This window comes from Helicoverpa armigera, chromosome 11 (assembly GCF_030705265.1).
Source record: "Helicoverpa armigera isolate CAAS_96S chromosome 11, ASM3070526v1, whole genome shotgun sequence".
Classification (NCBI taxonomy): Eukaryota; Metazoa; Arthropoda; class Insecta; order Lepidoptera; family Noctuidae; genus Helicoverpa; species Helicoverpa armigera.
Window position 1 is genome coordinate 6,807,494 of NC_087130.1, and position 27,789 is coordinate 6,835,282.

General features: G+C 36.0%; 6 protein-coding genes across 7 annotated transcripts in view; 3 read left to right on the forward strand and 3 right to left on the reverse strand.

Moving 5' to 3' along the window:
- Positions 1 to 570: 570 nt before the first annotated feature.
- On the reverse strand, positions 571 to 1,986 carry LOC110370044 (enoyl-CoA delta isomerase 2). 2 transcript variants are annotated; one of them, XM_021325744.3, is made up of 4 exons: positions 1,638 to 1,986; positions 1,168 to 1,552; positions 987 to 1,076; positions 571 to 901 (listed from the first exon to the last, which is right to left on the reverse strand). In XM_021325744.3, the coding sequence occupies exons 2-4, from the start codon at positions 1,537 to 1,539 to the stop codon at positions 635 to 637; spliced, it is 729 nt and encodes a 242-aa protein (XP_021181419.3). In that variant the 5' UTR covers positions 1,540 to 1,552; positions 1,638 to 1,986; the 3' UTR covers positions 571 to 634. The 2 variants fall into 2 exon arrangements, with proteins under 2 accessions (XP_021181419.3, XP_021181418.3); XM_021325743.3 differs by having other exon boundaries at positions 1,168 to 1,549; positions 1,638 to 1,984.
- A 116-nt stretch (positions 1,987 to 2,102) lies between these two features.
- LOC110370042 (glycerol-3-phosphate phosphatase) lies at positions 2,103 to 5,568 on the forward strand. Its single transcript, XM_021325739.3, has 5 exons — positions 2,103 to 2,368; positions 2,610 to 2,770; positions 3,084 to 3,221; positions 3,307 to 3,650; positions 4,030 to 5,568. The coding sequence occupies exons 1-5, from the start codon at positions 2,152 to 2,154 to the stop codon at positions 4,199 to 4,201; spliced, it is 1,032 nt and encodes a 343-aa protein (XP_021181414.2). The 5' UTR covers positions 2,103 to 2,151; the 3' UTR covers positions 4,202 to 5,568.
- Positions 5,569 to 6,085: 517 nt separating this feature from the next.
- Positions 6,086 to 14,814, forward strand: LOC110370046 (tubulin polymerization-promoting protein homolog). The gene is made up of 4 exons (XM_021325746.3): positions 6,086 to 6,198; positions 12,663 to 12,813; positions 13,061 to 13,342; positions 13,747 to 14,814. Exons 2-4 carry the CDS (start codon positions 12,676 to 12,678, stop codon positions 13,936 to 13,938), a joined length of 612 nt encoding a protein of 203 aa, XP_021181421.3. The 5' UTR covers positions 6,086 to 6,198; positions 12,663 to 12,675; the 3' UTR covers positions 13,939 to 14,814.
- Positions 14,815 to 14,866: 52 nt separating this feature from the next.
- LOC110370045 (type 1 phosphatidylinositol 4,5-bisphosphate 4-phosphatase) lies at positions 14,867 to 19,513 on the reverse strand. The gene is made up of 4 exons (XM_021325745.3): positions 19,296 to 19,513; positions 18,906 to 19,075; positions 18,504 to 18,713; positions 14,867 to 17,264 (listed from the first exon to the last, which is right to left on the reverse strand). The coding sequence occupies exons 1-4, from the start codon at positions 19,336 to 19,338 to the stop codon at positions 16,980 to 16,982; spliced, it is 708 nt and encodes a 235-aa protein (XP_021181420.1). The 5' UTR covers positions 19,339 to 19,513; the 3' UTR covers positions 14,867 to 16,979.
- Positions 19,514 to 19,912: 399 nt separating this feature from the next.
- L(3)72dn (lethal (3) 72Dn) lies at positions 19,913 to 25,752 on the forward strand. The gene is made up of 11 exons (XM_021325862.3): positions 19,913 to 20,117; positions 20,199 to 20,578; positions 20,783 to 20,964; positions 21,216 to 21,406; positions 21,610 to 21,765; positions 21,867 to 22,203; positions 23,436 to 23,625; positions 23,781 to 24,004; positions 24,158 to 24,331; positions 24,736 to 24,813; positions 25,608 to 25,752. The coding sequence occupies exons 1-11, from the start codon at positions 20,017 to 20,019 to the stop codon at positions 25,725 to 25,727; spliced, it is 2,133 nt and encodes a 710-aa protein (XP_021181537.3). The 5' UTR covers positions 19,913 to 20,016; the 3' UTR covers positions 25,728 to 25,752.
- Positions 25,753 to 25,858: 106 nt separating this feature from the next.
- The window catches only part of LOC110370133 (uncharacterized), a 45,173-nt gene continuing 43,242 nt past the window's right edge, over positions 25,859 to 27,789 (reverse strand). The window contains exons 2-5 of the mRNA XM_049850778.2: positions 27,214 to 27,320; positions 26,953 to 27,069; positions 26,551 to 26,689; positions 25,859 to 26,297 (exon numbers count right to left, since the gene is read on the reverse strand). Coding sequence (XP_049706735.2) covers positions 26,153 to 26,297; positions 26,551 to 26,689; positions 26,953 to 27,069; positions 27,214 to 27,320 — 508 coding nt within the window. The 3' untranslated portion in view covers positions 25,859 to 26,152. The remainder of the gene's footprint in view (positions 26,298 to 26,550; positions 26,690 to 26,952; positions 27,070 to 27,213; positions 27,321 to 27,789) is intronic.

The window sequence follows — 27,789 nt, forward strand, 5'->3', positions numbered from 1 at the left end:
GAAATAATGTGCGAGCGAGAAGTGAATAGATGCGCCGCCATTTCTAATCCCATTCTTTATTGGCACGGGTAGTATAGGTAGGTAGAGATTTAGAAAACGTGATGAAAGCCTCTGAAACCATGTGTACTTTGCACCGCTAATAGACAATATTGACATTAGCGCCACCTATCGGTTCTGACACAATATAATTTCAACCAAATAATTGGTCCACCTTTTAAAGGGTTTGAAGTCACCTAACTATAGGTTTTGAGAACTCACTTTTACAAAAAATCAAATACCTATTATATCTTAGGGGATAAAAGTTTGAATGTAAACAAAAAAATATATAGGTATATACTTATTTATTTGTTTTAAGTATGTATACAATCGGAAAATCCGAAAAATACTGGTCTTAACACCTGATATCTTTTAGATCTCAGTTTCCTTAACAGGTGGCACATCTTAAATGCATACTGATAATTCAAAATACATATATGGATCACTTTGAGTGTTTAAATGCTTAAAGAATAGATAAAATATAAATGATTAAATATAAATGTGATCACAAAAACTACATACATTTATGTACACTACATACATACTTATAAAAATATTTAAATGCATTTTTTACACATAAATATTAAACAAGTTTTGCTTATATTTTACTTCTCTGTCCTTTTATCCAGATGGCATTGAGTTCCTCTATTTCTTTGTCATTGGCTCTCAACAGTTCTTCTCTCACAGCATCCCTTACTAACTTCTTAGTGATTGTAATACAGTGCTTGGGGAGTTTTGACACCTCAACTATTTTGTCCCAAACTTTACTTTGAACTTCCTCAGGCTTGTAAATGTAATTTACAAAACCATATTCAAGGGCTTCTTTTGCAGATAGTCTGTAGTTACATAGCAACATCTCAATTGCCTGAAATTCAAATATAAAAAAATAAGTGATTTTTTTGGGGGTGTAATTTTGATTGCTATTTTAATCATGTTAAATATCTACATACCTTCCTTTCACCAAGTAGTCGTGGAAATGTGAATGTTGAACACCCTTCAGCAACAATGCCCAACTTCGTAAATGGAGTTAAGAAATATGACTGGAACAGAGAAACATTTCAATAAATTACCTACATGCTTAAGCATTTTTACTAAGGGTTACTTAGGTAAATATAGATACAATATACTTACTTTATCTGAAGCGAACACCATGTCACAAAGTGCTAACGTTGTGGCTGCAATACCAATAGCAGGTCCATTCACAACCGCTATTAGTATCTTGGGAAACATTATAAATGCATTGATATATTCCTTGAGAACATTCAAGTGGTTGCCAGTATTGGAATCCGGTGGAGCAGAGAAATCATTGCCACTGCTGTAAAAGTCTCCAGTGCCAGTCAGCACCATCACAGAAATGTTTTCATCTACTGCAGCTTCATTCAGTATTCTTATTACTCGCTTGTACATCACCTGGTCTATGGCATTTTTCTTACTGGGCTTGTTGTACTGAACTATTTTAACACCTCCTTGCTGAGTTTCAATAATGGTCTCTTTGATATCCATCTTGAAGAATCTACTGACAACAAATACCTAGTTAGTGTCTAAAGTCCAATGTTCAATTCAGGTCCAAAGTGCAAAGTACAAAAAAAAATTGTACTTACCAAAACAAGCAAATTCTTGACAGACTTTAATTAACACTTGATACAAGAGAATTGCTCAGCAGCTATTTCGACACTAACGTTTCGAATACTTTCCGATTAGTTAAAAGTAGATGCCGGTTTAGTTTTGCCCAAAAATATGATCGCAGTTAGTATTTAAAGGCAGAAACACCAGCCTTATCAACTTATCAGACGAACAAAATAAACAACAGTATTGTTTCTATCGAACTAGTTTTAGAATGGATTTGCCGACTGGACTTTCCAGTTCACTGATAGGTCAAATGAGTGTGAGCAAGAATTAACATAAATTTGGCATTCAAGAACCGCTTAAATGTTAAAAAGCCCTCCCTCCCTGCTGTTTGTTTTTATTAGCATAGCATTCACACTCACAGCATGCTGACGCTTGACAATCAGCCAGCTGTCAAACGTCAAAATGATAAAATGATAAGCCCTGACAGCGAACAGCTGACATTGACAGATTTGACCTAGCCTAGCCCTTGGATTCATACGAACGGGAATGTTTAAATTGCTGAATAAGATCTTGAACATCAACAGCGTCAGCTTGCATTCTTCCATAAATATATATGGTAAAGTTAAATTACCGCACCAAAGCAGGCATTTGAGTACGAGCGGCACCATGTTTAAGTCAGCGGTATTCAGTCTCCAAGATGCTTCAAAAGATCAAGTTCAAGAGTTCTTGAATTCTTTTGATACGGTATTAACTGATTGTGATGGTAAGTTAAATGTTATTACATCCTACTGTATCGTTTCTTGCTTAGCAGTGTGCTTATTATCTTTATTTTCTGTCCCTGAAACATTTGTTCAGAGGAACTATTATAACCAATAATATTAGAAATTATAAAGTCACACTGATTATAAAGATAACTGTTCACCTAGAGGTCTGCATAGTAATAGAATAAAACCTTCTGACAGTTTTCAACATTATGGTATACTGACAATGATTTTCGTTTTTAGGTGTTCTCTGGATTGATAATAATGCAATCCCTGGTGCTGCAGATGCAATGAATCATTTCAGAAAATTGGGAAAGAAAATATTTTATGTAACAAACAATTCTACTAAAATCCGCAGTGAGTTTGCTGCTAAAGCTACACAGCTGGGCTTCATTGCTAATCCAGTAAGTTATGAAAATAGACAAATGTTACAGATTCATAAGTTTAGCAAAGCAGGCTGTGAAAACAGATTTACATCATCCAGAAGGGTCAGCAGAGCATGTTTTCTTAAGCCGTGCTCTTCTAACAACTGTCATCTCGCAAGTTATCTATTACTACATGAAATATTAAATTCTAATAAATTATAGTAATATCATTGATTGCTACAAATTGCATAAAACCTGAAAAAAATGTTCACATCAACTCTCAATCATGTTTTTAACAAGTTTTATATGTAATCTGCTAATAATTCTTGAAAAACCTTTGTATCTTTTGCAGGATGAAATCCTCTCAACAGCATTCCTAGTGGCTCATTACCTGAAAGGTATTGGCTTTACTAAAAAGGTATATTTACTGGGTTCCAATGGTATCGGAGAAGAATTAAAAGCTGTTGGAATTAGACATATTGGTGTAGGGGTAAGTTATGTAAAACTGTATTTAAAATTAGTTCTTAAATAATTGCATTTAAGGTTTGAATTAATAATGAAATATTTAATTTCAGCCTGATCCTGTGAAACCAGATTTTAAAAATATGCAGCCATCGGAATTAGATCCTGAAGTTGGGGCAGTAGTGGTGGGCTTTGACGAACATGTCAGTTACCCAAAGTTCATGAAAGCAGCTTCCTACCTTGCATCTGAAGAATGTTTATTCATTGCAACAAATACTGACGAAAGGTTTCCTAAGGGCGGATCTATTGTTGTGCCGGGAACTGGCACATTGGTCAGGGCAGTTGAAACTTGTTCTGAAAGGAAAGCCCTGGTTCTTGGAAAGCCTCATAGTTATGTTAGAAAGTATCTTGAATCATGTGGACTGAACCCTGCAAGGACTTTGATGATTGGGGACAGGTAAAGGCTTTTTATTTATCAACCCCTCTTTTTCAAATATCAGATTATAAATATTGTACGACTGTGAACTTTGTCTTAGTTTGGAAGAGATTCTATTAGACCTTTGAGATTGATTACCTTTTTTGCTAGAAACATTCTACTGTACATATTTTGAAGTAGGTATTGGCTAACACTAATAAGATTCATAGACAGTTTTAATCAGTTTTGGTCAAAGGAAAACTGATTGAATAGCCATTCAATTAAGCTGCTAGCCAGTTTAATTGAATTGCTATTTCAATCAGTTGGCTGCTTCATATTCACTTTGTAATCAATTCGACTTCACAATTTCATTCAAAATTCTCACTCACAACAACTCAATCATTTATTCTTAATTTTTCAGGTGCAATACTGACATCGAGCTGGGTGTGCGCTGCGGCTTCCAAACACTTTTGGTGCTGTCAGGAGTCACTTCGAACAAGGATTTGGAAAAACTGCGCAATGAAAAGACTCCGCCGCTGCCTGACGTCGTCTTGCCGAAGTTAGGGGATCTACTCCCTCTACTACTGTCATAGTACAAGTACAATATCTAGATAAAATGGTAGACAAAGTAGAATGTTCAATGCATAGGTCAATTCTAAACCAAGGGTAGTTATTCATAAGCAGTGTACTCACACATGTATTATTAAGTTACAATATATTATTCAAAATAGAAAATGCATTACTTAGATAAGTAAAATGTATAGCCAGCACAATCTGACATGAGGTATTTTATTAATTAACTAGCGTGACTTGTGTTGTTACCAGTGCGCTTACTGTGTTTTATTAAACTGTGATTTTTTACATAGATATAGGAAATTTTGTATGCAGAGCAATATTATGTAATATGGCGCCCACCTTCCCAGAATTTTATTTTTTCATGTTATAAAGAATGTTAGGTGTTCAACCATCATTTTCATTGTCTACCTCACCTGAACTCCATGAAACATTATGTTAGACACAAACTATCTACGACATAAGTAGGTATCCCTAGTATTTTTAATGCACATGTAGTAATCACAACTGAAATGTAACTTTTAGTATTTTTGCTTCATTCTATACTTGTATTAGGTACATATATTTTTGTGTTCCGGTCAGAAAAAAAATGGATCCCAATCGGTCAATTAGTATAAAAAATAACGTACACATGAAATAAGTTTAACGTAGCGTACAGCAACAAAAAGGGTCAAAAAAAGAAGTTTTAGCTTTAATAGCTTTAACCTTGGACTGTGGAAAGGCTTTCATTTGTGATATATAATAGGCTTACAAGTTCAACAGTATGTGTTATCTATGCAGCTCAGAAGCTCTAATTGCCATAACTCTGTCTTTCATATCGCCCTTCACTTTTTTGTAGTTGTGATACCTATTAAGCTTTTTAAGTTTCTACGCTTCATCGAACCCGCCACGTCAACGATGCTTTATTGATTTATCTTAATACTGTGATGCATTAATTAACCTGCTGAATTATTTATCCATAAGATATTTTGTAACCACCCATTATGTATATATTTTTTTTATTATGCACTCTAAAATGTTTTTGATGAATGCCAATTTAATTTAATTACATTGCTTTGCTTTTGTTCCAAAAACAAAGGATAGTGTCAAAACCCTAAAATCAAATATCTACCTATATATGTATATTCATGTATAAAGATATGTATATTAAAATGAATAAGGGCCTAACTGTGAAATTGGAAAAAAATGGCAATAAATCAGACTATTTTAGGTCATCAGACTACTGTTATTTAATTTATTACATAGGCATATTATTTATCATTTAACATTGCTTTGTTGACTCTATCACTGTATGTGTTCATTCGTGTACAGAAGTAAATTCATATTTTATTACAGTTGTGAAGTATATAATGTACAATGTTGCTTTTAATAAAAGATTTACATCGTTCGATTTTTTTTTTATTTTCCCTCTATCTAAGTCACTAAGTCGAGCACCCTGATTGAACTGTGCAGTTGACACACAACAGGTATCTACGTAAAAGGACTATTACACGGTACCTACATATTAAACATTGGTACGGTCTACAGCGCAATTTGTCACCTAACAGGGTCTGATTGTAGAGTCCAATAGGATTTTTACCTACTATGGGATTATAATGGTGAGTCAAAAAAAACGGTATTTATTTATTTAAACTTCATGTAAAAAAACAGAACATTTGCGGACATAAAATAAGTCCTAAATAGAAAGAACCATCCGCTAGCTAATGAAATTAGGGCATGATGCGATATCTGTTCTCTATTGCGGATTATAAGATTGGGTTCGTTAGCTTCATGGGGCGTATATTGGGCCAAAGCCATCAAGACGGCGTACGGCAGACACGGAACTCTTTGCGGCGCATGCGTAGTACAGTATCACAATTCGCTGCGCATCTCTGGGCTTGTCAACATTTAGGTCCCCTCTGTTTCGCGCCAGTATTGGTGCAACCGCGATAGACGCGCGCCGCCACAAATAGCGTTCGCTCCGCACTCGCTAGTTCATGTGATCTCATTTACTTCACTCATATCCTGAAACATTGATGTGAGTCTAAATTTATATTTATTATGAAATTACAATGTATAATTGCACGAAACCATTTACAAGACTGTAACTGCACTTCTTCTCAGATATTCGGAAGGCCCAATATCCTTGTTAATTAAATTTAGAGATTTTTGGTATCCGTTAGATGTTTAGGAACTTGTAAGATCAAAACAATAATTGCTACAATTTTTATACTCCACCCTACCATGGTTCTACTTACACCGTAAGATTATTGAAAGTATGACGAGGGAAGTCCATCTCGTCCCGTTTGTGTTAGGAAAACAAAGAAAGCGTTAGGGGTTGACATATTTCGGGTACACTGAGGGGTGCTAATTTTCCCTCTTACGCATATAGCTCCCCATCCCAGAAACTGTTGGAAATATAAAACGTATTTTTGTAGCATTTCTTTATCCAGCTACAATCTCAGTGCCTTCATCGGTACCACTAGGTATTTTTAGATTCACAATCTAAGAAATGTATTCAGCAATCCATCAATCCGTACCTACTAAAAATATTTCCATAGCTCTTGCATCATAATCATAACTATTTGGACGTATTTACAACAGGCGCGATAAACGTAATAAGTGATTTAACGCTAAAAAGTTTCCTGGCGATAAACACTTTATCTGGAGTATCGACGCACTCAAAATTCATCGTGCAATTATGATGATAACAGCTAACAGTCACGGTAGCTGTTACAACCTTCGTCAACTCCAAACACTTTGATAATCATTGAATAAGCTGCGTGGTTCCGTAATAAACATTGTCATAGGTGTGCGATCTGCGATAACGAAACTATTATTGTCACTGCTCTGGATTTACATTAGATAGGTACATTTGCTCACTTGTTTTTGGATACCAAAATTGATTGCATTATTTTGCGATCCGTTTATAAAAGTAATAAATTGATATATTTACAATGGTGATAAAATGTGTAATATAGATAAATACGATTCTGCAATTTGTTAATTACCTTACCTTGAATGACTTCAACACACAATTAGCTTCATTATTATTTACGCAGGTACAAAATAATGTATTTTGTTTTCAACTAAGTACCTATGTATTGTAGAGATAGTACCTAGGCTTGTGCTTATACTTACATACATAGGTACATCCACGATAAGTATATAGTTAACTGCATTGCAATATTGCTCAGTTTACAACACGGCCAAGCCGTTATTGAAAGCCTGTTTAAAGTTTATGTTAGGAGATGATATCACCTACCAATACGTTGTTGCTGTAGGAAATGCGCATATATTAGCTTTTTTTGCTAGCTGAATGAACCTTTGGTATTTACTATTTTCCGAGAAGGAAGCAAAAAATACCATGTTTCTTTTTCATAAACGTAACAGTCAGTTGCTTAGGTATCTACTTGTAATTTTATAATTATTGTTTATTCAAACATTTAGGTAAATTATAATTCTGTTAAAACTTCCACATATCTTGAAACAACTTTATTTTGCGATAGAGCGAATGATGTCATTTTTACCTTGAAATATTTATTGTTGTAACAAATGACCTAGGTCTAAGATATAAGTACCAAAGTACATACAAAGAGTACCTAGGTTAATAACTTGGGTATCTACCTCGATACTGAAGTGTAAGCATCAAGGTACCTATTTATAAATAAGTTGGTTTAGTAAATAAAAGGTTACTGGAACTTCGAAACGTCGTGTCTAGCTTGTTTTCAGTTTCATTCACCTAGTGAGAATAACAAAGTAAGTACCTAAGTAGGTTCCTATACGTTGAACGTCCATTGTGTTAAACGCGAGTATCTAACAAGAGGACTAAACAGAGAGATAACTGGTACCTATCTGCTCCTCGTTTACCTACTCAGTTAACACCAACTCACGTACGTAGTCTCGCGCAATTTATATATTCAATTATTTCAATCAATTAACCTGACGACTGCCATAATTCGCATTTACGTAATGCGGTTAAATAGCTACGTAGGTCTCAACCTTCAAGCATCCACTAACTTTTGATTTTTGCAGCAGAGAGGGGTACTCATTAGCATGAATACTCCAGAGAACAGCACCTACTGTGGCCCAGCAATTAAATTTATCTTTTCTTATCTTCAGTCAAGCAGGATATCTAACAAAGCTACATAAGCATAGTTATTTTCCCGGCCTTACCTTTGTTTTATAAGTCATTGCACATTTGCACATGCCTTTCCACATAAGGTTTGGGTAGCTAATGCACCAAACTCTATGTGGGTGTGGGTAGATACAGGCCTCACCAAATACAGTGCATTGCATAATGCAGTTTTTTCTATTTGATATCTATAGGTAGATTCGTTCAGCCAAACATACAATGAAATTCTTCAGCTTTATCAATGCTGTGCTTTCCAATACTAGATTTCGTTTCGGTAATCACTGAATAAGGAGCGGTAGAGTTAACGACAAAACAATTACATGTTAAACTTAGGTCATTGTAGAATAATATAGAACTGTAGGTATCTATATACCTAAGTAAATGGTTATGGTGCGGCTTAAGGCTCAGTGTCGTCGGCACCACCAGCAGGGAAAGTTTATGCAGAACATTTAGCTATCAACTCTAATATAGAAACTTGCAAGGCCGTTCACATTCTGTCTAGTTTTTCGCACGCTACCTCACTTTCCCGATTTCCCTCCATTTGTAGTTAATGTGAAGACAGTTCACTATAAAGTTGTGAAACTATATTGACAAAGTTTTTATAAAGAACTGAATTAGTTTTTGTCAATTATTGTGTTAGCTCCACAAAATAAAGCGTTTGCAATTTTTCAGGATGTGAATCCCAATTTATTTGAGGTAGGTAGGTACTTGACAGAAAATGAGAATTTAGTCATCAGACTTTATAGCGTTGCGTTGGTTAAGTTATAGCGTCCTGATGTATATTTTACTAAGTAGCATGTTATATTTCCTTAAAAGTTCTCCCTTCTTCCCCATTGTAGGAGTACCGAGTTACCTGTAAATTCTTTTTATGGAGCAATTTTTCTCTTATTATAAGTGGTTTCTGTTTCCGGACTGACAGCTACACGAGGGTTCCTACTTATTAACGGGGAAGGAGGGTCATATCTGATTTGGCGCGCTCCCTTCGGAATTTAGAAAGGTCACTTCCAGTCACGCCAAATGACGCTCTTTTTTGTTTTTATTCACAAGTTATATTAAGCGTCCTCAATAGGAAACTCAGTAGGTACCTCTGAATTCACTAAGCAACTGGAAGTTCCTGAAAAACTTTTCTTTACTTGAAACTCTACAACGTGTTTTCTACTGTAAAGGTGTTTGTATTACACCATTAGATGATCAAACAGCCAAAGTTAATAAGGCAAGGCGAGACCTTGTCTTTTTGGCGCTACCCGCTAATTCATAGCCTTGGGCATTCTGACGGGGATGTTTTTTTCGGAGTAGGATATTGACATGATATTATATAAACATTATAACTCCATGCTTAAACCACGGCTCGCCATCGTAAGAATTGTAGGCTCACAGTATAGGTCCCTAACCGTCCCTACATACATAACTTATCTATGTACTTTCGATTAGCATGGCTAGTCGGCGGCTTACACAACTAGCAAGAGCTCTAGACTGTCGGTCATCTCAAAGATGACATCATTCTCAAGTAAATATAGCTTCATTATGTTATAGGTGTGAGTGTAACTCATTAGACAGACAAATCACGTTCCGAGTCGAACGTAGCTCAATGATTTGCCTCTCTGCCTCCCTATTGTGCCGTTTACGACCGAAGTACATTAAATTTAAGGAGCGTGTCATTGAACGATCGAAGTACCTGACTATCCTACTAGAAACATAAATATCACCATACTTAAAGCTTGGGGTCTCAAACCTAGGGCTTATCGCTAAGGTTAAGCCAAGTTTCTAAAACCTGTTTCCACGATTTTCCAACGTGTATTCTGATTTGTTTTAGTCACGCGAAGGAAGTCCATAGAAACGTACTCGTATCTATCTATGCCTATGTCTGTTGAGGGGAAAGTTGAGTTATATGAGCTAATATAAGGGCGTAAGCGTTATTTGTATTTTTTTATAAGAATGACTCATTGCTCGAGGACATCTATGCGAATGTTGATGGGGGGATGACGTCAGCCTCGGTCACTAGGACACATTATAATTGTATGGGAACACCCAACAATTCCTCACGGCACCTATTTCTGGTAAAAAGTAGCAAATATGTATGTCCTTTCTCAGGCCTCAGACTGACTATCTGTGTAGCTTACCTGTTTAACTCTATTACTCAGTTAGGTTGCAGGCAGTTTGCAGGCGAGAAAGTGCGACGAACAGAATATATAGATACAGACTTACTTTTGCATTTAAATATTAATGAGCATGTCTTTAGGTTGTAGAAGTACCAAGAAAGAGGTAACCAAGAAAATGGTAGCAGTTAGGGTATTCTTACAACCAAATATTTTGCTTAACTCATTATTCTGATGTCCTTTCTTTTTACTTAGATAAGATTAGATATCTGCACTACACATGTTGTTAATTTTATCACATTGCGATTACAGTTTGTATCGATAAACATGTGTATGCAGTTGCAGTTTCAAAAGGCACTATTCAGTTCTGTATGAATAGGGCGGTGCTATGAGCTCAGTGTAAACAGACCGCGCACATGCAGAGAGCTATGACCGGAATTGTATAAATATGGGTTAAAGCGAGAAGTAGGTCGGAGAGGTGCCACCATGCCGTCCAATCCAGGTCCATTGTACTTGCGCCATAAATGACGCTCTATGAAGCTATTGCGGGTATCTGAACAACCGATCTACTTCAAAACTACGAAATTACTTTCAGACAAAACGGCTATTGTAATTCAAATAGGTTACTTACTTTGTTACTTTGCCAGCTACTCAACATTAGCTGGACATATTAAAATTACACATTATTTACAGAAATAGACATATTATGTCCTTGCGAATATAGTGCCCCTATTAAAATACGCATTGCGACTTTTTAACATTTCAATAAAATCAACAAAGGCGTCACAACTAATATTAGTCAAGGGCGTTGCTTTGTCGACTTACCCACTTTCAACCCCAAAACGGTATACCTTGCTTATGTGTACCTAACTATAGGTAGGTAAAAGCTGTCTTAGGTTGCACTTGTTAAGATCTATAGTTACCTAGCCATATTAGGGAAGTGATTCATCGAGTCCTGTTCTAAATCAAATCATAATTATTGTACGGTCAGCCTTGATCTCTAACTCTGAGCTCCGTAGGTCAGATCATTTAGTCTAGATAGGAATAATGTACGAGGGCACCCACAGTGACAAATCAGCGGAGGTGTAATAGCATATTGTTCCTCTTGAGCCCCCACAAACGTGTCAAGCTATTTGATTAATGAATTTGTGTTTACATCATTTGTAGTCCGCATTGTCTTCCAGGATTAGACTAGTTGCCAAGGTCAAACTGCCAAATCAGGCATGTCATTTCCTTAATAGAACAAACGACTAGGTATTAAGCTTTTATTTGAGCGACAGACACTGAGGAAATGTAGGCGGCAAGTAGTTTATTTAAGCACTTTACCTAATGCAAGTTTGGAATCTCAGCTGATGTTTACAGCAAGTTGCCGTCAAATCGTTTCGTGCGCAAGGTCAGTGATGTAATTGCCAGTTTTAGCACTGGAACGTGAGCCACTACGAGTCGCGTTATCCTACGATATTCCGCGATAGTAACAAATGAATATTCGGATGTTTGTATATGACATCACCCCTGTACATTCAATGTCAAAACCACAATGAAGATAATTGACCATCATAATTATTCGAAGATTGAATTAATGTTTTATTCCGCAAATTTAATTGTTGCGGTAGTGTGGATAGGTTTGAAGGTGCTTAACAATATTTACTTTATACTATATTAATAGTCAGATCTGTATCTAAGTACCATTGAAATATATGCAGAAAGTGTAAAAAATAAATAAGTACTTACTTACCTAGGTATTAAGCTATATGTAGCTAGGTAATTACAGCATAGCATGGTAATATTTCCAGTAAACCACTAGCAGCAAAAACATAGCACAAGTAATGGCAATATTATTCATGTTTGCATAGGTACCTACTGATATTCATCACGCTCTTATTCTCCTTGGTACTGGCAGCTACCCTCTATCGGTCACAGGGGCTAGGGGCTGAAGTGGTTCGGTACCTATACCTAAAGGACGAAATTCCCTCTGATCCACATTTCTCCAGTTGCTTAGGTATCATCTTACTACCATACCACTACTGATATTCCAAAGCTCAGACAGGCAGATATACAAAATCCTAACGAATAGAAAAACAAGGCACTGCCACGCCATCAGAGACTTGACCATCTAGATTTACTGTCGTTTTTTGAATAATTATCTCAAACTGAAGAATTCTATATTCAGAATATAGGTATCCGACGAACCATTTCGATATTTTCACCAAAATGTATTATAACGTGACTCAATCACTTCTAGTTCCTGATAGATTCATTTGTTATTTCCAGTAATCAGAGCAAGATGTCTGAGGGCGCACAAGCAGACGCTGCCGTGGAGCAGGTGACACAGGAGGTCAAGGACGTCAAGCTGGAGAATGGAACTGCTCCGGGAGCACTCAACGGAACGGCCAACAAAAGCGAAGGAACTATCCCGCTAAAGGTAAATAATATCAAGAAATAACCCTCTTTGAAAGCTGGAGATTAAAGGACGTACCAAATACTAACAGCTAAAGTAGAAGCAGATACCTGATGATGGGAGATGTTGGCAAAATAAGGGTCACTGGTTACCAACACGAAACCTTATGTGTGTAGGTACCTAATTATTAAAGACCTATTTCCCAACATTAGCCTACTTAGTTCGAGTACCTATTAACATTCCTTGTTCTAATCGATGTCACGTTTCCCAGGATGCGTTCAAAGCGTTTTCTAAATTCGGAGACCCAAAGTCAGATGGCAAAACGATAACGCTGTCACAGAGCGATAAATGGATGAAACAGGCGAAGGTAATCGATGGAAAGAAGATCACTACAACCGACACAGCCATTCACTTCAAGAAGCTGAAGACACTCAAACTTGGCATTGATGATTATCAAAAATTCCTCGAGGATCTCGCTAAAAGTAAAAAGATCGAAGTGGAAGAAATAAAGAAGAAGCTTACAAGCTGTGGACAGCCCGGCGTCTCATCACACGTGAGTTTTAGTCATCAATTTAATGCATTGTCTTCTTCATAACTACCTTGAGTTTTATCAACAAAGAGTCACGTTGTAGGTAATACGGTAGGTAGGTACCTACACACTTACTATTGTAGATATCTAATGTACAAAGTAAATTATTTTCCTTTACGTCACCAATTCAATTTAGTCCTACTTAAATATTATTTATTAATTACCATTCTATGATAGGCAGCTCGTATGACAATGATGAATAATTTTTGTGCCTCATACAAGTGTGGCATATTTATTGGAGATTATACATTGGCTGTATGCTGCTAACTGCCGTAGGGATTTTAGTATCTCTGTTAGAAGAAGACTGAAAACCTGTAACCAACCTATTTAAGTAGAGCCTCATTAAAATCTTGAATACCCAATTGCAGGTAACAAAGTCACCAGCGGCTGCAGCGGCCGTGGACCGTCTAACGGACACCAGCAAATACACGGGCTCCCATCGGCAGCGGTTCGATGAGACAGGCAAAGGCAAGGGCATCGCTGGCAGAAAGGACCTCGTCGACGCCTCGGGCTACGTCTCCGGCTATCAGCACAAGGACTCTTACAACAAGACCCATTAACTATCAATATGTTCACACGGCTTACATTTTAAACATTATATTTACCCCAGGATCCGTCTTTCGGACCACAATTATTATGTAACGACAATATACAGCGATTTCCTTACAAAAGGGATGGTGCATAATATCACCGTCTTTTTCTCTATGTGGAATCGAAATATTTTAATATAATAGGATCCTTTAGGCCAGGTACAACTCTATATCAGGGGATTGTCCAAAGACCACTCCGAAGCTTCTCTACCATTATCAATTTTTGCAATAACTACGATAGTGATTATGATAACTGCTGTATTTATGCATTTAACAATCTGATGCTTTGTGTGTTGTGCGAAAGACATTCCTTCCTTAGAAAGTAAATTAATATAGTAAGTTGGAACGTTTTCTCCGATAAGTATCACTGGCAAGTTTATACCCGACTGCTAAATAGAAGGGTAAAGTTTTATCTAATCTGTACGTCTAGTCGTGTGTAGAGTTAGATTCTTTACAAACTATTTAAAATTCAATGTATTTTATCAATGAAATGGTCATAAAATGATGGTATTTTTTGTAATGTATCTCTTGTATTTTATCTGTACATTAGTACTAAAACTGTGTAATGAATAGTACAACACATCTTAATATTATTGAAATGTACAAACTACGTAGCAGCCTACGTAATGTACCTATTTTAAGAATTTTAAATTCATTTTACCTATTACATCTTTTTAAAAATATAAATGTGTCATATAAACTAAGTGCACGGTTATTTATAAGTTTTTAGATTTTATAGGTTCTCATTAAAACTGGTAAATACACCGACATTAATTTTACCTATTGTAATGTATTTACCTTAAATTTATTTTGTTATTATTATTAATAAAATACTACATAATTATATCTGGTCCCTTTAATTTATTTACGTTAGTTGAGGTATAAATTGAAAATCAAGTGAGATGTCGATTGGTACAATTTATTTGACTTATAACTACAAATACATGTGTAAAGCACTAACATTTCATGAAATAATTAATAATGAATTATACATGGTATTATTATATGGTGGTACTATTAATTTTCTTTACTGAAAGCAAATAAAAATCTAAGACTTAACTCACGTATTGTTCGATTATTATAAGTAAACTATACAATATAATTATAATAACACAAACATTGACTGCTAGCCCTTACTACCTTCCGATATAATAATATATTGTTTAAATAAAAATAACTAGACAAAGAATATAATGCAAAAGATTAAATAATAGGTACAGATTGTTGTGCACATCCTAATACAGCCGATTTCCCAACTCTCGTCACTCGTGTTCAATATTCACATTTAGAACTACGACAGCGAAAGTAACAAAGTTATTGCATTATAGTTAGCACACATAGGGCACACAGACCAGACACATGTAAAGGCGTAAATATGGGGGTTTTCTGAGTAGAAAATGCGTTTAAATATATGTATGGAAACCTTGTGTAAAAGGATCTCCATCTAAATTTCTTTGAGTATTCTCTGACGCCGTTCATTGCATGTTTAAGTTGGTCTCGTTGGTGGTTTACCACACAAATTCATTCATAAATTTACCTATATTGTTGTGATGACGATAATGCAACTTAATCGATAGACACAGTAAAGTCGGGTTAGCACAAATCTTTCGTTTATATCTCTCATTTTTATTTAAAAACACACGCCATGTACAAGACGAGGAATGCTGTAGCAAATGTAAGGCTTTACCGTCATCGTCACTCATACATACTTTATAAAATTCAGCACCAAATTATTTGTATCTACTTATTGAATTATGTGGATTATATTTATAACTACTTATTAATTTATATGTGTGAATTTATTGACAAGTTATTGTTATATTATTAGGAGTTATATTGTTAGTACCGACCTCACTTCAATTTGACTCGTACGCCTATGCTACGAAGTAATAGTGACATGAAATCGGCAATAAATGAGTGACGATGAATTTTAATCGATAGCTATTCTGAATTAATATAACATCATTGAAGTCAGTCTACAAATCTAAAGGTTAGCCAATATATTTGCATTAATTTTATATGACATACTTTTTAAACGTTTCGGTACTTGACAGCTAATATGGCCTTGGGAAGTCATTTAAATCTTTTCTTAACTCGTTTCAATGAATATAGAAGTATAAAAAACGAGTTTGTATACCACATGACTTCACACACGCTATGATTAAGGTTATGTTTAAATTATTATGTTCAAAGTTAATTTTACTTCTTGTGACCAATTAAGACTCCCATTAATAATGATATCATATTTAAATTCATTACGTCAATTGTTTTAGAAAATATAATATTTACAATTTGCTACATGTAGGTACATATTTATAGACATAATTGTGAGCTGAAAAACATAATAACTCCAATCAGTAAAATTTCTGCAAATGTAAAACCTTGAGTTTAGGCAAATATTATTTTCACCCTGTTAACATAATACCCTCCACTAAATTTTGAACATTAAATAAAAATATATTAATCTCATAGCAGTATGCTGTGTATAAATGATTGCCATACAATGCTGAGACAGTGAGTAATTAGTTAATTGTTGTGTTTACATGCAAGTTCCGGATCAATTAACTGCTGATAAGGATTTGAGATTCCTTCTTAATTATTGTAGCATGCATATTCATAACAATAAACTATACAAGAGATAACTGATAAAGCTGAACTAGAATCCCAGATACCATCTGTCCTCTCGATTAGTCATTTATTTATCTGACAAGATTGATTAAACATATACAATAAATCGTCCACTGCATTAACCATAGGGCAAACCTTACCGACACTTTATTCGATTTAATTATACAATTGTCTTCCCAAGGTTATTTTAGGTTCATTTTACGCAATATCGACGCAAACTAATCATCAATTAGAACATACTGAGCTCTATATTGAGATGGTTTAAATATACTTGGCATACCAAGCTCTTATAACAATGCTATATGGAATTGAGAATTTTCTATATAATAATATATTTTCTAGTCATACAAATTTTATCACAAAGTCGTTTGACTCGAAGACTATTACATGGGGCCCTCAATCGTGCTCACTTTCATAGCGAAGTAGTAGACAGCTCGACTGCCCAGGATGAAGGCGAGGAGGAAGCCTCCGACGTAGGCGACGTAGATGCCGCCGCCGTGAGTCTTGGCGGCCGACAGCGTGCCCAGCGTGACGCCCAGCGCGATGGCCAGGAACACCAGCGCCAGCACCGCGAACGTGGCGCCGCGCAGCCGCGCCATGCGCGCGCCCACCGACGACACCTTGCGGCAGTGCGGGCAGCGCACCGGCGCGTTCTTCAGCAGCTGGTACTGAAACATGCACACAAATACATCACTACACTATCAATGTTATCTAAGGTCACTGACCTCAGCAATTGTGTACATCTCTATAAAGGAGATAAAAACCAATATAATACTAAATACGTAGTACTTTCAGTGATAATAGATACATATTGCCATTATCTAACAAGGAACAGCTCACATATTCATACAAATTAAAACACACATAAATTGAAAACAAGAAACTGTTACATACACAAAATAATGTATAATGCTGTTTCATTTTGTATACCAAGACAGGGTGTTGGTTTTATATTTCTAAACCAATTGTATGATGCCATAGAAATGCTAAGGATATAAAGTAGCACATGCGTTGTTAAAAAAAATAGTCAAAAAGTAGATTAATTAGTGCAACTTCAATACACATTTATGTGATGCACAATTGCACATTATAATTTAGGTTTTAGGTTGAAAGAGAAACATCTCAAAAATACATATCCTGCACAGCCTCTTAACTGTCGGAAAGAAAATTATGTATGTTTGTAGGTTATTAAGGATTTAACTTTTATTAACTCAACAGTAAATAAGTTAAAATAAAGTCCTAACATGCAGCACTGAGGGAATGATAGAGACAAAGAACATCAAACCATAATATTTACCTTTCAACAATGATAAAATTCAATACAAACAACTGTTTTGAATATGCTTATCAAACATAATATAAACAACAAACTCCTAACCTGTAGGCAGTTGTAAAAATAAGTCTAAGTTTATTTACAAAAACAATAAAATATTAATGTGAATTTAATATTAGTATGATAAAATAAATAAGCAGAAACCAAAATAGTCATACTCATTAGTCATAAGTTTTAACAGAATAATATTCCATTCAAATTCCTAAACTATAATCAAATACTCAGATTTCAGTAAATTTAGATGTTGAAAATATTAACCTGCAAGGTCTGTTTTTAGATTACCATTAATGCATTTATTAATCAGTTAATATGACTATTATCAATAATAGTGCCCCTGCTATTCTCCTTCCTTAGTTCATAAAATTAACTTTGATGATGTCACCTCTTTCATTAGCTGTATTTGTCTGTTGTGTTACTGTTTATCTCACATAAAAGAGCCTTTCATTAATCAGACTCTGATATTGGTGAAAGTATTGATTTGATTTTATAACTAAATGTTATTTACAGAAGTGGAATGAACATTACCACCTAAATATTAAGCAAGTTTTTGTTCATAAGGGTGAAGTATACATACCAGAAATGTGTCCTGACAGTGAGCACAGATGACCCTGCACATGCCAGGCAAGGTGGGCACAGGTGGAGTGACTGGCGAGGGTGCCAAGTTGATGATCCTCTTACAGTCTGCTCGGGGGCAGGCAATGCGCTGTGATGATGACTTGCAAATCAGCAAGCAGTTGCAAGGGCAACGCACATATTTCTTGCCAGGAGGAGCATTCCTAATTGGCTGAAATTATAAATTGAGACCAAGTCAGTGAACTTTCAATAACAAGAACAAGCAATAAACTTTGATAAACAAAGAAAACAATTAAGATATTATCATATATTTTATCAGTTTTATTAGTCATCAATAACCCAAAATATAAAGTAGGCGTAGGGTTTCTAGTACAAATGAACAAGTTGGATCTGATGTTTTTACCGTTGCTTCATTGCATTCTGAACATTTGACCACATGCTGCTCCCTCTTGCCTGATATGTCGATCATAGCCTGGCACACGCGACATGTTACCATCGGCATTCCCGCTTGCTGGTAAGGTGGAGGCAGCTCGTCAGGTCCGATGGGAGATATTGTGCTGACATTTACCTCCTCTGTCACACAAAAATATTACATTGGCGTGTTAGATATCTACTTAGAAATACGTAACCAATCATGTAATAACTGGAAAATCGGTTGCACAACACCAGCATTTTGATAGACTGCGTAGCGGCTGCTACGAACCATTTTAACTCCATTGTTTAGCAACAAAAATCACAAAAGTATTGGTTGAATCATCAGCTGTCAAAACAATAAAACCAATTTTAAACTCACCATCCCTTAGCAAGGATTTAGTTTCACTCTGATCGTCCCCCATTTTATAAAAAATAAGCTTTGGAAAGTGTAATATGCAAATACCCAATAATTAAATCACGATTTAGACGAAAATATGTACTCGGTACTGCAATCCTCGAAACTTGATTTTTTACTTTTTTATAAAGAGGTCTTTGTTAGTTTTGGATACCCGCATTTGCAGCACTAGTCCACTAAATGTTTTTTTTATTTCATAGAATACAATGTGTACCTAAATAAATATATACTGTGCTTAAAATAATTAACTATGACAATGTTTGCTGGTTTGATGTTATTTACTTAATCAACTCTCAACGGTTTGCGTAAATATTTTGGTTATCATATTTTTGATCTATGCCTGACAAACAAAACAGAGCAATTAATGTTGAATTACTATTTCTGGTAGCATACATCGTTATATCATAGATGGTTATTGATTAACATTATTTTAATAAATATAAACAATGTCTAGAGATACGGATACGGGGCTTGCACCCTATATATTACTTTACTCTTTGGCTTGCAGGCTAGACAGCATATAATACACTTTTTTTATTGGCAAGTATTTTTTTGACTTTGTCATTGACTGTCATCTGTCAATTCTGTCATATCAATGTGTTATTTTCACAGAGGTTATGTTGTACTTATAATACATGTGATTTAAAATAGCTTTTATCTACTTTTTAAGTACAAAAAACTCGCGATGGCAAGTAAAGTACATAGAGTTCGTTACTACAATGCAAAACCACAACCTATAAATTGTGTATCATTCAATAAAACAAGTAAACACATTGCTGTGGCTAGGTAACTTCTTGTAAACAAAATTAAACAATGTTTACCATGCGAAATAGTTCATTAATCTATTAATTAATATTGTTATTTTAGAGGAGATGCTTCCATCGAGATATGGGACTTGAGTTACGCGCCGTATCTCATCAAGTTCATTCCTGGTGTGGAGAATGGTTCTGTAGAAGCACTTGGCTGGGTGAATGACAGATTGTTGTCGACTGGTCTCGGGGGAGCATTGATTGAGTGGGACTTAGATAAGCTATGCCTGAAGACTACGGTGTTACTGACTGGCTATGCAGCTTGGTGTCTGGACGTGAATCCAGATAATACATTGGTAGCAGTGGGTACTGAGCAAGGGTATGTGAACCTGTACAGTGTCGAGAATGACGAGATTACTTACAACAAGTTATTTGACAAACAAGAAGGCAGGATCTTATGCTGCAAATTCAACAACACAGGAAATGTGCTTGTCACAGGTAAGAATACGATGTCAATGGTCGCACTTAAATTGAACCTTACCCTTACCTTAGGTTCATTGATGTCTAATCAATTTTGCACATCCCCTTCAATGTGTTACTAAAGACTTCTCATATTACCGGTTTTACCATACTTTTAACCCATATCATAGCTCCTAAACACTTGTAATGCATACTAGGCTTAATTCTTTTGCCATATTTCAGGATCAATAAATACAATAAGGGTGTGGAATGTGGCAACAGGTCATGCCATAAGCCGCATGTCAGTGACTCGCAGAGGAAGAGAAGTTATAGTGTGGTGTCTGGGCATACTCTCAGACAATACCATTGTGTCTGGTGACAGTCTGGGTAGACTGATCTTTTGGGATGGTACTCTTGGGGATCAGGTAAAACCTTCACATTTGTTGTATAAATAGATAGTATCAATGAGAGCATTATTTTAATTTTAAGCTAATAAGGGTTTTGAGTCAAAAAGATTTAAACATTTTCTTAGCACATTGGAAGAATTTGTCATGATAAGAATGCCATCCGTGCACAGACTGTCAGGCATGCTTTACTTTATGATAAAATGACCCATGCAGCTTTGACTCAGCCACAAGCTCTTCATTTGTTTCTACAACTGCTTCTATACTTCCAGATTGAATCCTACTCAACACACAAAGCAGACATATTGTCAATAGCTGTGTCTGATGATGAGAAGAGTCTGTTCTGCAGTGGAGTGGACCCTGTCATCATGAACTTTATTAAAGTTAACAAGAACTCTGGGAAACAGTCAGAGGCTCAGTGGGTCAAGAATGTGCAGAGAAATATTCATGAACATGACGTCAGGTAAACTTAATGTATAAATATAGAAAGAATAGTCTCTCTTGATATAAAGAAAGACTATTCTCTCTTGAATTAGTCAAGAAGTCACCATGCATTAAATCTAGGTTTCTTACTGCATGCATTTTTATTGCAAGCAAAATATGTTATACACCGCTCTATTCAGAAATGTGGTCACATCATGTCTAACTTAATAATTAAAATTTCAGAGGACTAGTCATCCATGGCGAGAAATTAATCTCAATTGGTGTTGATGGCTACCTCACATTCTCAAGCTATCCTCCGAAATGGGTAATGAGGTTGCCACCTATGATACCAGCTCCAAGGTCTTCAATTTGCAGTCGAAAGAAACTGCTTCTCTTAAGGTAATTATACAAGGATCTGAAGTATAAATTTAATTTTTGTTTGAACTTTGAGAAATTGATGGAGGATGATGGATACATAATGTACTTTCTAAATTTTCCAGGTACAGCAATCTTCTGGAAGTATGGAAACTTGGTTCTTATGCAACCAACAACAGTGGTAATGTGTTGGTCACAAACATTAACACTGAACTAGACAGTCAAATAGACAGCCAAACAGAAAACAATGACCTGGAACAAGACTCAACAATTGACATAATCAACAAAGCGAAGGCAGAAAATACACAGAAACAGAGTTTGAGACTAACAGACAAGCCTGTGAAACTTCTGTCTGTACAAACTAAAGGAAAGAAGCAGATACGCTGCTGTCAGCTGTCACCCACTGGGGAACTAGTTGTTTATTCTACAGCTACTGATATCAGGCTGTTTAAATTGGAAACTGTAAGTCACCATGATTTTAATTATTACACTGATGATGAGTATTTATATCCTACTACCTTCCGTCCGCGGCTTCAACCGCGTGGTTTGCTGATAAAAAGTATCCTATGTTCATTCATATCCTAGTTCATTTATACCACCAAGAATATGTGTACAAAGTTTCATGATGATCGGTTAAGTAGTTTTTGCGTAAAAGCGTAGCAAACAAACGGACTTTCGGTTTATAATATCAGTTGGATAACTATGTTTGATAGCTTGAATGGCATTCCATAAGTTGATATAGATAGTTCAACTCAGATTTGCGCGCGGCCCTATGTGTGCGTCGGCTTGTAAATATACAACTTTCATTCGTGTGACAGTGACGTCGTCCGAACATGACGTGTTCTCATTGTTTTTTGTTATGGGTACAGTCGTTTACGAAAATGTCTAGTTCTTCACGGAGAAAATGTTTTAAGGAGTCAGGTAGCGTTTCAAAAAAATGAAACAACATTCAAAGCTTTTTATTATTACATTTTACAGTTTATCATTATTTTCTCATACGGCTTTTCACATTGACATTGACAGTATCTAAGAAATAAATGAAGTGAAATATCTAAGATGAATTAAATACTCCTTACATATTTTCTAGCTCGGGGTACGCGGACAATAAATAAATGTGTGGACTAAGAATGTAAAAAGACCTATAATTTAGTATAATAATGGAAACAAAATGTGTGGGGAATTTAAAAAAATTATATTGCTTCGCATAATGTCGACCAAAATAAGATGGAAATAATGAAACTCATAAATGAACGTTTAAGTCAAATTGATGAAGGGATGTTGGGTAATACTTGTCGACATGTACAAAAGAAAAAAGAAGGATACTATAGACATTTTGACATGGAGTCAGAATTTATAATTAACATTGGTGAAAGTAGCGAAACCGAAAATTCATCATTTGATTTTTCAAGTAGCGATACAGAATCATTATAAATAAATAAACTAAATTACGTAATAACTGTACTTTAAACAGCCGTATACAACCCCTAAATAACTGTATTTGTACCCGACTGTACCTCTTGTCACGCACACAAAGTCACTGTATATGTACAAGGGTTACCCACACATAGGGCCGCGCGCACGACTGAGTTGAACTTACTATAAGTATAAAGTGTTTCCTGTGTTTTAAAAACACCAAGATATATAATTCCCGTTACTGGGCTTTAAAAGTTCAATCAAATATCCCATATTTACAGGATGATGAGCAGTCAAACGTATCTTTATCTAAAGTTCTGATCAACGGTCTGCCGGCCGGTGGTTGCGAACGCGTGGCTTTCACTGAAGACTCCAACATGTTGCTCGTGCACTCCGCTGGCGTCCTACATGTCTTGCAAGTTGATACGGAAGCTGGAGCTACGCCCGTGCAGACTATTACTTTAGATAAATGTGGGTTATCTTTTATACAATCCATCCATCGTTTCTTCGATAGACCCTTTTTTTGTTCATTCATACTCAACATCTTCTTTACAATATGATCTACTTTTGTGTCAATAACAAATAAAATAAAATAATATTCTAATCTATTTATGTTTTCGTTGCAGATTTAAAAGGAAAGACACTATTACATCTCTTCATTTCAAAAAGAAGTCCAAATGGCGTTGTATATTTGGTCGTAGCCGACACTCAGGGCTCCATAGCCGTTTGGACACAAAACGCTAAAAAGTTTGAATTCTACGTCAGTTTACCGAAATATCAATGTGTGCCATCAGCTTTGACTGTGGACAGCCAACAAGAAAACCTCATCGTGACGTATGTTGATCAGAAGGTAAGTTATGCAATTTCTTTATCAGTCATCATAAAAAAAATAATGAAAAGCAAATAGCCACAACAACCACAACTTCTGTTTTTGACATCGGTTAAACATAAAATATTGTTCCATATACCTACGATATTTTCAGTCTTCAATTTTATTTCGCAGATAGTAGAATACGAGCTACAAGAGAAGCGGTTCTCAAGCTGGCCGGGCTCTGCGCTGCCGCCGGCGTGGCTGTCGCGCAAGTCGGCCGTGTCGTGCGTCGCCGCGCACCCGTCGCGCGACGCCGTCGTCTTCCAGGACGAAACCTCACTGTGGATCATGGAGAAAACTGCACAGGTCTGTTGATAACAGACCTTCTTTTATTTATCGCAGTTTTCTTTTTTAGTTATTAAAACAACTAATGTACCTCTATAACAATATCACTATCAACTTTGACCTACACAGTCGCCAATAACTGGTTACCCAGCATTCGTAAAAATAAATGAGTTCTAGGGTAGAACCTAGGGACCTTCGCGATATAGTGATATCAACTGCAAAAGAGAGACTACACTAGAGGTACTCAAGTAGTTTTTGATTGCTATTTCTCGATGTTACATAGGTACTCATCGGAATCTTTTATTTTTGTCATGTATTATTTTTAAACTGATTATCACTTGTATCTAAAGTTTTACTTAGCGTAATCCCTTTCATCATCCCAAGTTAGTTATTTATTGTGATTTAGCCCACTTTTGTATTTTCAGGAGGCTTCAGAACCCGTTGCTAAGAGGAAATCGAAACCCGGCAGTAAGAACGTCGCTCTAAGAATCGTACCCATTAAGGTGAGCAAAATTTTATAAATCAACGTTCATTGTGGTGTTATTATTTTGGCTACCACAGTCTTTTATTTTAGTCACTGTTTAGTTGAACTTGCATCATCAGTCTCAATTAATGTTCCCATCTTATCCATTAACATAATACCTTACCATTAAATATTTCTTGAAAGTTATAGAATAATGGTAATGTAGGCTAATGGATTCCATGAAATAAGTCAATGAACGCAAAAGTATATTACATCACGCTATATTGATATGCACATTATAGAGTATTACGACATTTTCATACTGTAAACAAATGCAAGTTATTATTATGGAAATACTGATCCCATGTTCTGTAAACGTGAAATGTATCTATAGGTAAAGCCATAAGCATATAGAAATACTTGTTCATGAAAATATCTTGACCCACCTGATGACCCTACCCGGGCGTTTTGGGCACTGTCTTTTGTAAATTATTGACGTTCAAAAAGTGATGTCTTGCAAGTTTGGGTCAGTGGGTCGTATTATTGAATACATTATTTTTGATTTGATTTGATTTGCCCCGCTGTGTGCAGCGTGAAAATCTCACTGACCAAAACCCACCATGTTCCTTCTATGTACCAGGTCGGCGGTAACTCTTTCGAACAACCCCGCAGCCCCGGCAAGCTTTGGCCCTAATAAACCCCACTTTGGACCTACCTGAACTAATTATTTCCATTTTGATATAAGATCATAATGTGTCAAATGTTACGCAACTTTCATTTATTTCACAGTGTTTTCTGAAGTACTGCTATTTAACGTAAGACCACTTGTTCTAGTATTTGGCTGACTTCCACTGGCTGGACACAGATGAGGCTGTGACGCTGGAAGTGTTACCAGAGAACATAGTGTCACAGTTGCCGCCGATCGCCGCCACGAAACGACATGGACACATATGATGTGAAATAAATGACATTTATCATATTTAATCTGTTTCTGTTTATTTGTTAATCGCTTATAACTTAATTATGGAATGCGTACATTAGTTTATACGTAGAAAAGAAGTTACATTTTAATCGATAACTGTAATTAATAATATTCGATTATAAATCGAAGGGTGTATGGTATAAATGAATGGGAAGAGTTCTTGAAAAAGTTTACATAAGAATATAGGTTAAGAAGATTATGAACTATAGGTATCGTATACAAAGTTGTGTCTTAAAGGTTTAAATGTGCACTAATTTTTTAGCGTCGAAAATTTTGGACAAAAATGTTTGTGGGAGGTTAGAAGTTATTAATTATAAAAAAGCTTGTAAAAAGTTATTGTTAGTATAAAAACTTTTTCACAAAAAATAGCTAAGTGGTTGTGATTAAAATAAGGAAGTTATTCAGTCTCATTCATGATTCGCTCCAAGTTGTCCCACCCGAGCGGCGACACCGTCAGCTGCTGCGGGCGCGCCCACATCTCGTCTGTCATCTCACACCGGGATGGCGGCAACTTGTACGATATCGGGTCACCATCCACGCTCCTGAGAGATAACAAGTCGATAAATAAATCATGTAATGTTGAATAGCGAGCGAGGTTTTTATGGTGGGGAATCTTCAAAAAATAATAAAGGAATCTTTTATTCTACACGAAGATTATAAAAATAAAACACTACAACAAACAAATACCAAGAAGACAAATAACAAGAAGCGTGAGAGAGGTCTGTGGCACAGTATGTGTTATTTACGAGAACCGTGGTTTAGCCATAAAGCCGTTAAAATACTATGGGTACGCACCCTAAGAATACAACAGTCTGCTTGTAAGGATCGTAAATTTGTCCGGGTCTTAATGGTGGGCGGAGCGGATAATCTCGGTCGGTTTTCACCAGACGTCCGAATCGCTCCAGAGGACACTGCGCGCGACGCCCGATCATAGCTGGAAAAAGTTTTCAAACTATTGCATGAACTGCCTTAGAAAAATATTTCAATTTGAACACTTCTTTTTAAAATTATTTCCAGACTTTCTATTTCGTGGTCTTTTTAACTTTTTGCGTTGGCGTAACAATGTTTCGGTCACCTTTGGTGTGCCCAAGGACTTGTAAACTTTTAGCTAAGTTATATTTTATGATGTCTGCGCGATGTTATCGTAATGTTGTTCGATGAAAAAGCAAAACTATGTTTTCTGAAGATAATTATTACCTGCCGAGGTAGGCGGTAAAGGAGATGGCGACGGGTCTACGGTCACTGGGTACTGCTGGGGCTCAAGTTGGCTGCTGTGTGACTGCAGAGCCGCACGATATTCTTCCACAGTCATGCCTGACAGAATTTAAACAAAAACCTCTTGTAAATGTAAAAGTTTTCAGTGTGAAAAATCATCAGAAGTTTAATTTGGTTCTATTATATCTCAGGGAATGAACGACGGAGAAAGTTGTTAAGTCCTCACAGGGCTTCCCTACTCACCGACTTTCTCAGCTTCTTCTTCTTGTATTTCTCTAATTTTGCTATAAAAATACCACCTCTGCGGCCAGAGCTTCGCAGCGGATTTCGATTTGCGCATAACTGAATTCCTGAAACATTTAAAATTAAATGTTATTACGTGCTTACCTACAAGTTAACGTTGAGAATTTTAGATATTTCATCGTCTCAACTTTTTGTCAGTGTTTTATTAATCCTGATTCTTTCAAAATTAACTCAAGTTTAAAAAAACAACAACTGAAATTCCTTGCACTCATATCAAGCTGGAGCTCATCTCAATAGTTAACTTGGTTACTTGAATTAGGTACCTACTATACGTAGGCGTCCCTTTCGAAGTCCCTAGGGATTTCAGAAATTATACAGTAAGCCTATTCATTTTAAGTACCTACCTAAGGCAGATTACGACTAACACAAAGAAAACTTCTAAGATAAAACTTACAATATTCCCTGAGCCTTAACAGGATCAGTAGAAGGCTCGCGGCGACCACCTATATTGGCCGGAGCTGGTGCTGGGGCCTCCATATTTAATTAAACTCTTTATAATTCTACGTTTTGGGACGT

Bases quoted from the DNA above. Each gene is read 5' to 3' on its own strand.
- LOC110370046 (XM_021325746.3), top strand. From the start codon at position 12,676: ATGTCTGAGGGCGCACAAGCAGACGCTGCCGTGGAGCAGGTGACACAG. The intron at 12,814-13,060 runs GTAAATAATATC...CACGTTTCCCAG, and splicing joins AAGGAACTATCCCGCTAAAG to GATGCGTTCAAAGCGTTTTC. The intron at 13,343-13,746 runs GTGAGTTTTAGT...ACCCAATTGCAG, and splicing joins AGCCCGGCGTCTCATCACAC to GTAACAAAGTCACCAGCGGC.
- LOC110370044 (XM_021325744.3), bottom strand. From the start codon at position 1,539: ATGGATATCAAAGAGACCATTATTGAAACTCAGCAAGGAGGTGTTAAA. The intron at 1,077-1,167 runs GTAAGTATATTG...TCTCTGTTCCAG, and splicing joins TGGTGTTCGCTTCAGATAAA to TCATATTTCTTAACTCCATT. The intron at 902-986 runs GTATGTAGATAT...TTTGAATTTCAG, and splicing joins GACTACTTGGTGAAAGGAAG to GCAATTGAGATGTTGCTATG.
- LOC110370042 (XM_021325739.3), top strand. From the start codon at position 2,152: ATGTTTAAATTGCTGAATAAGATCTTGAACATCAACAGCGTCAGCTTG. The intron at 2,369-2,609 runs GTAAGTTAAATG...TTTCGTTTTTAG, and splicing joins GGTATTAACTGATTGTGATG to GTGTTCTCTGGATTGATAAT. The intron at 3,651-4,029 runs GTAAAGGCTTTT...TTAATTTTTCAG, and splicing joins ACTTTGATGATTGGGGACAG to GTGCAATACTGACATCGAGC.
- LOC110370045 (XM_021325745.3), bottom strand. From the start codon at position 19,338: ATGGGGGACGATCAGAGTGAAACTAAATCCTTGCTAAGGGATG. The intron at 18,714-18,905 runs GTAAAAACATCA...TTATAATTTCAG, and splicing joins CAGAATGCAATGAAGCAACG to CCAATTAGGAATGCTCCTCC. The intron at 17,265-18,503 runs GTATGTATACTT...TGCATGTTTCAG, and splicing joins ACTGTCAGGACACATTTCTG to TACCAGCTGCTGAAGAACGC.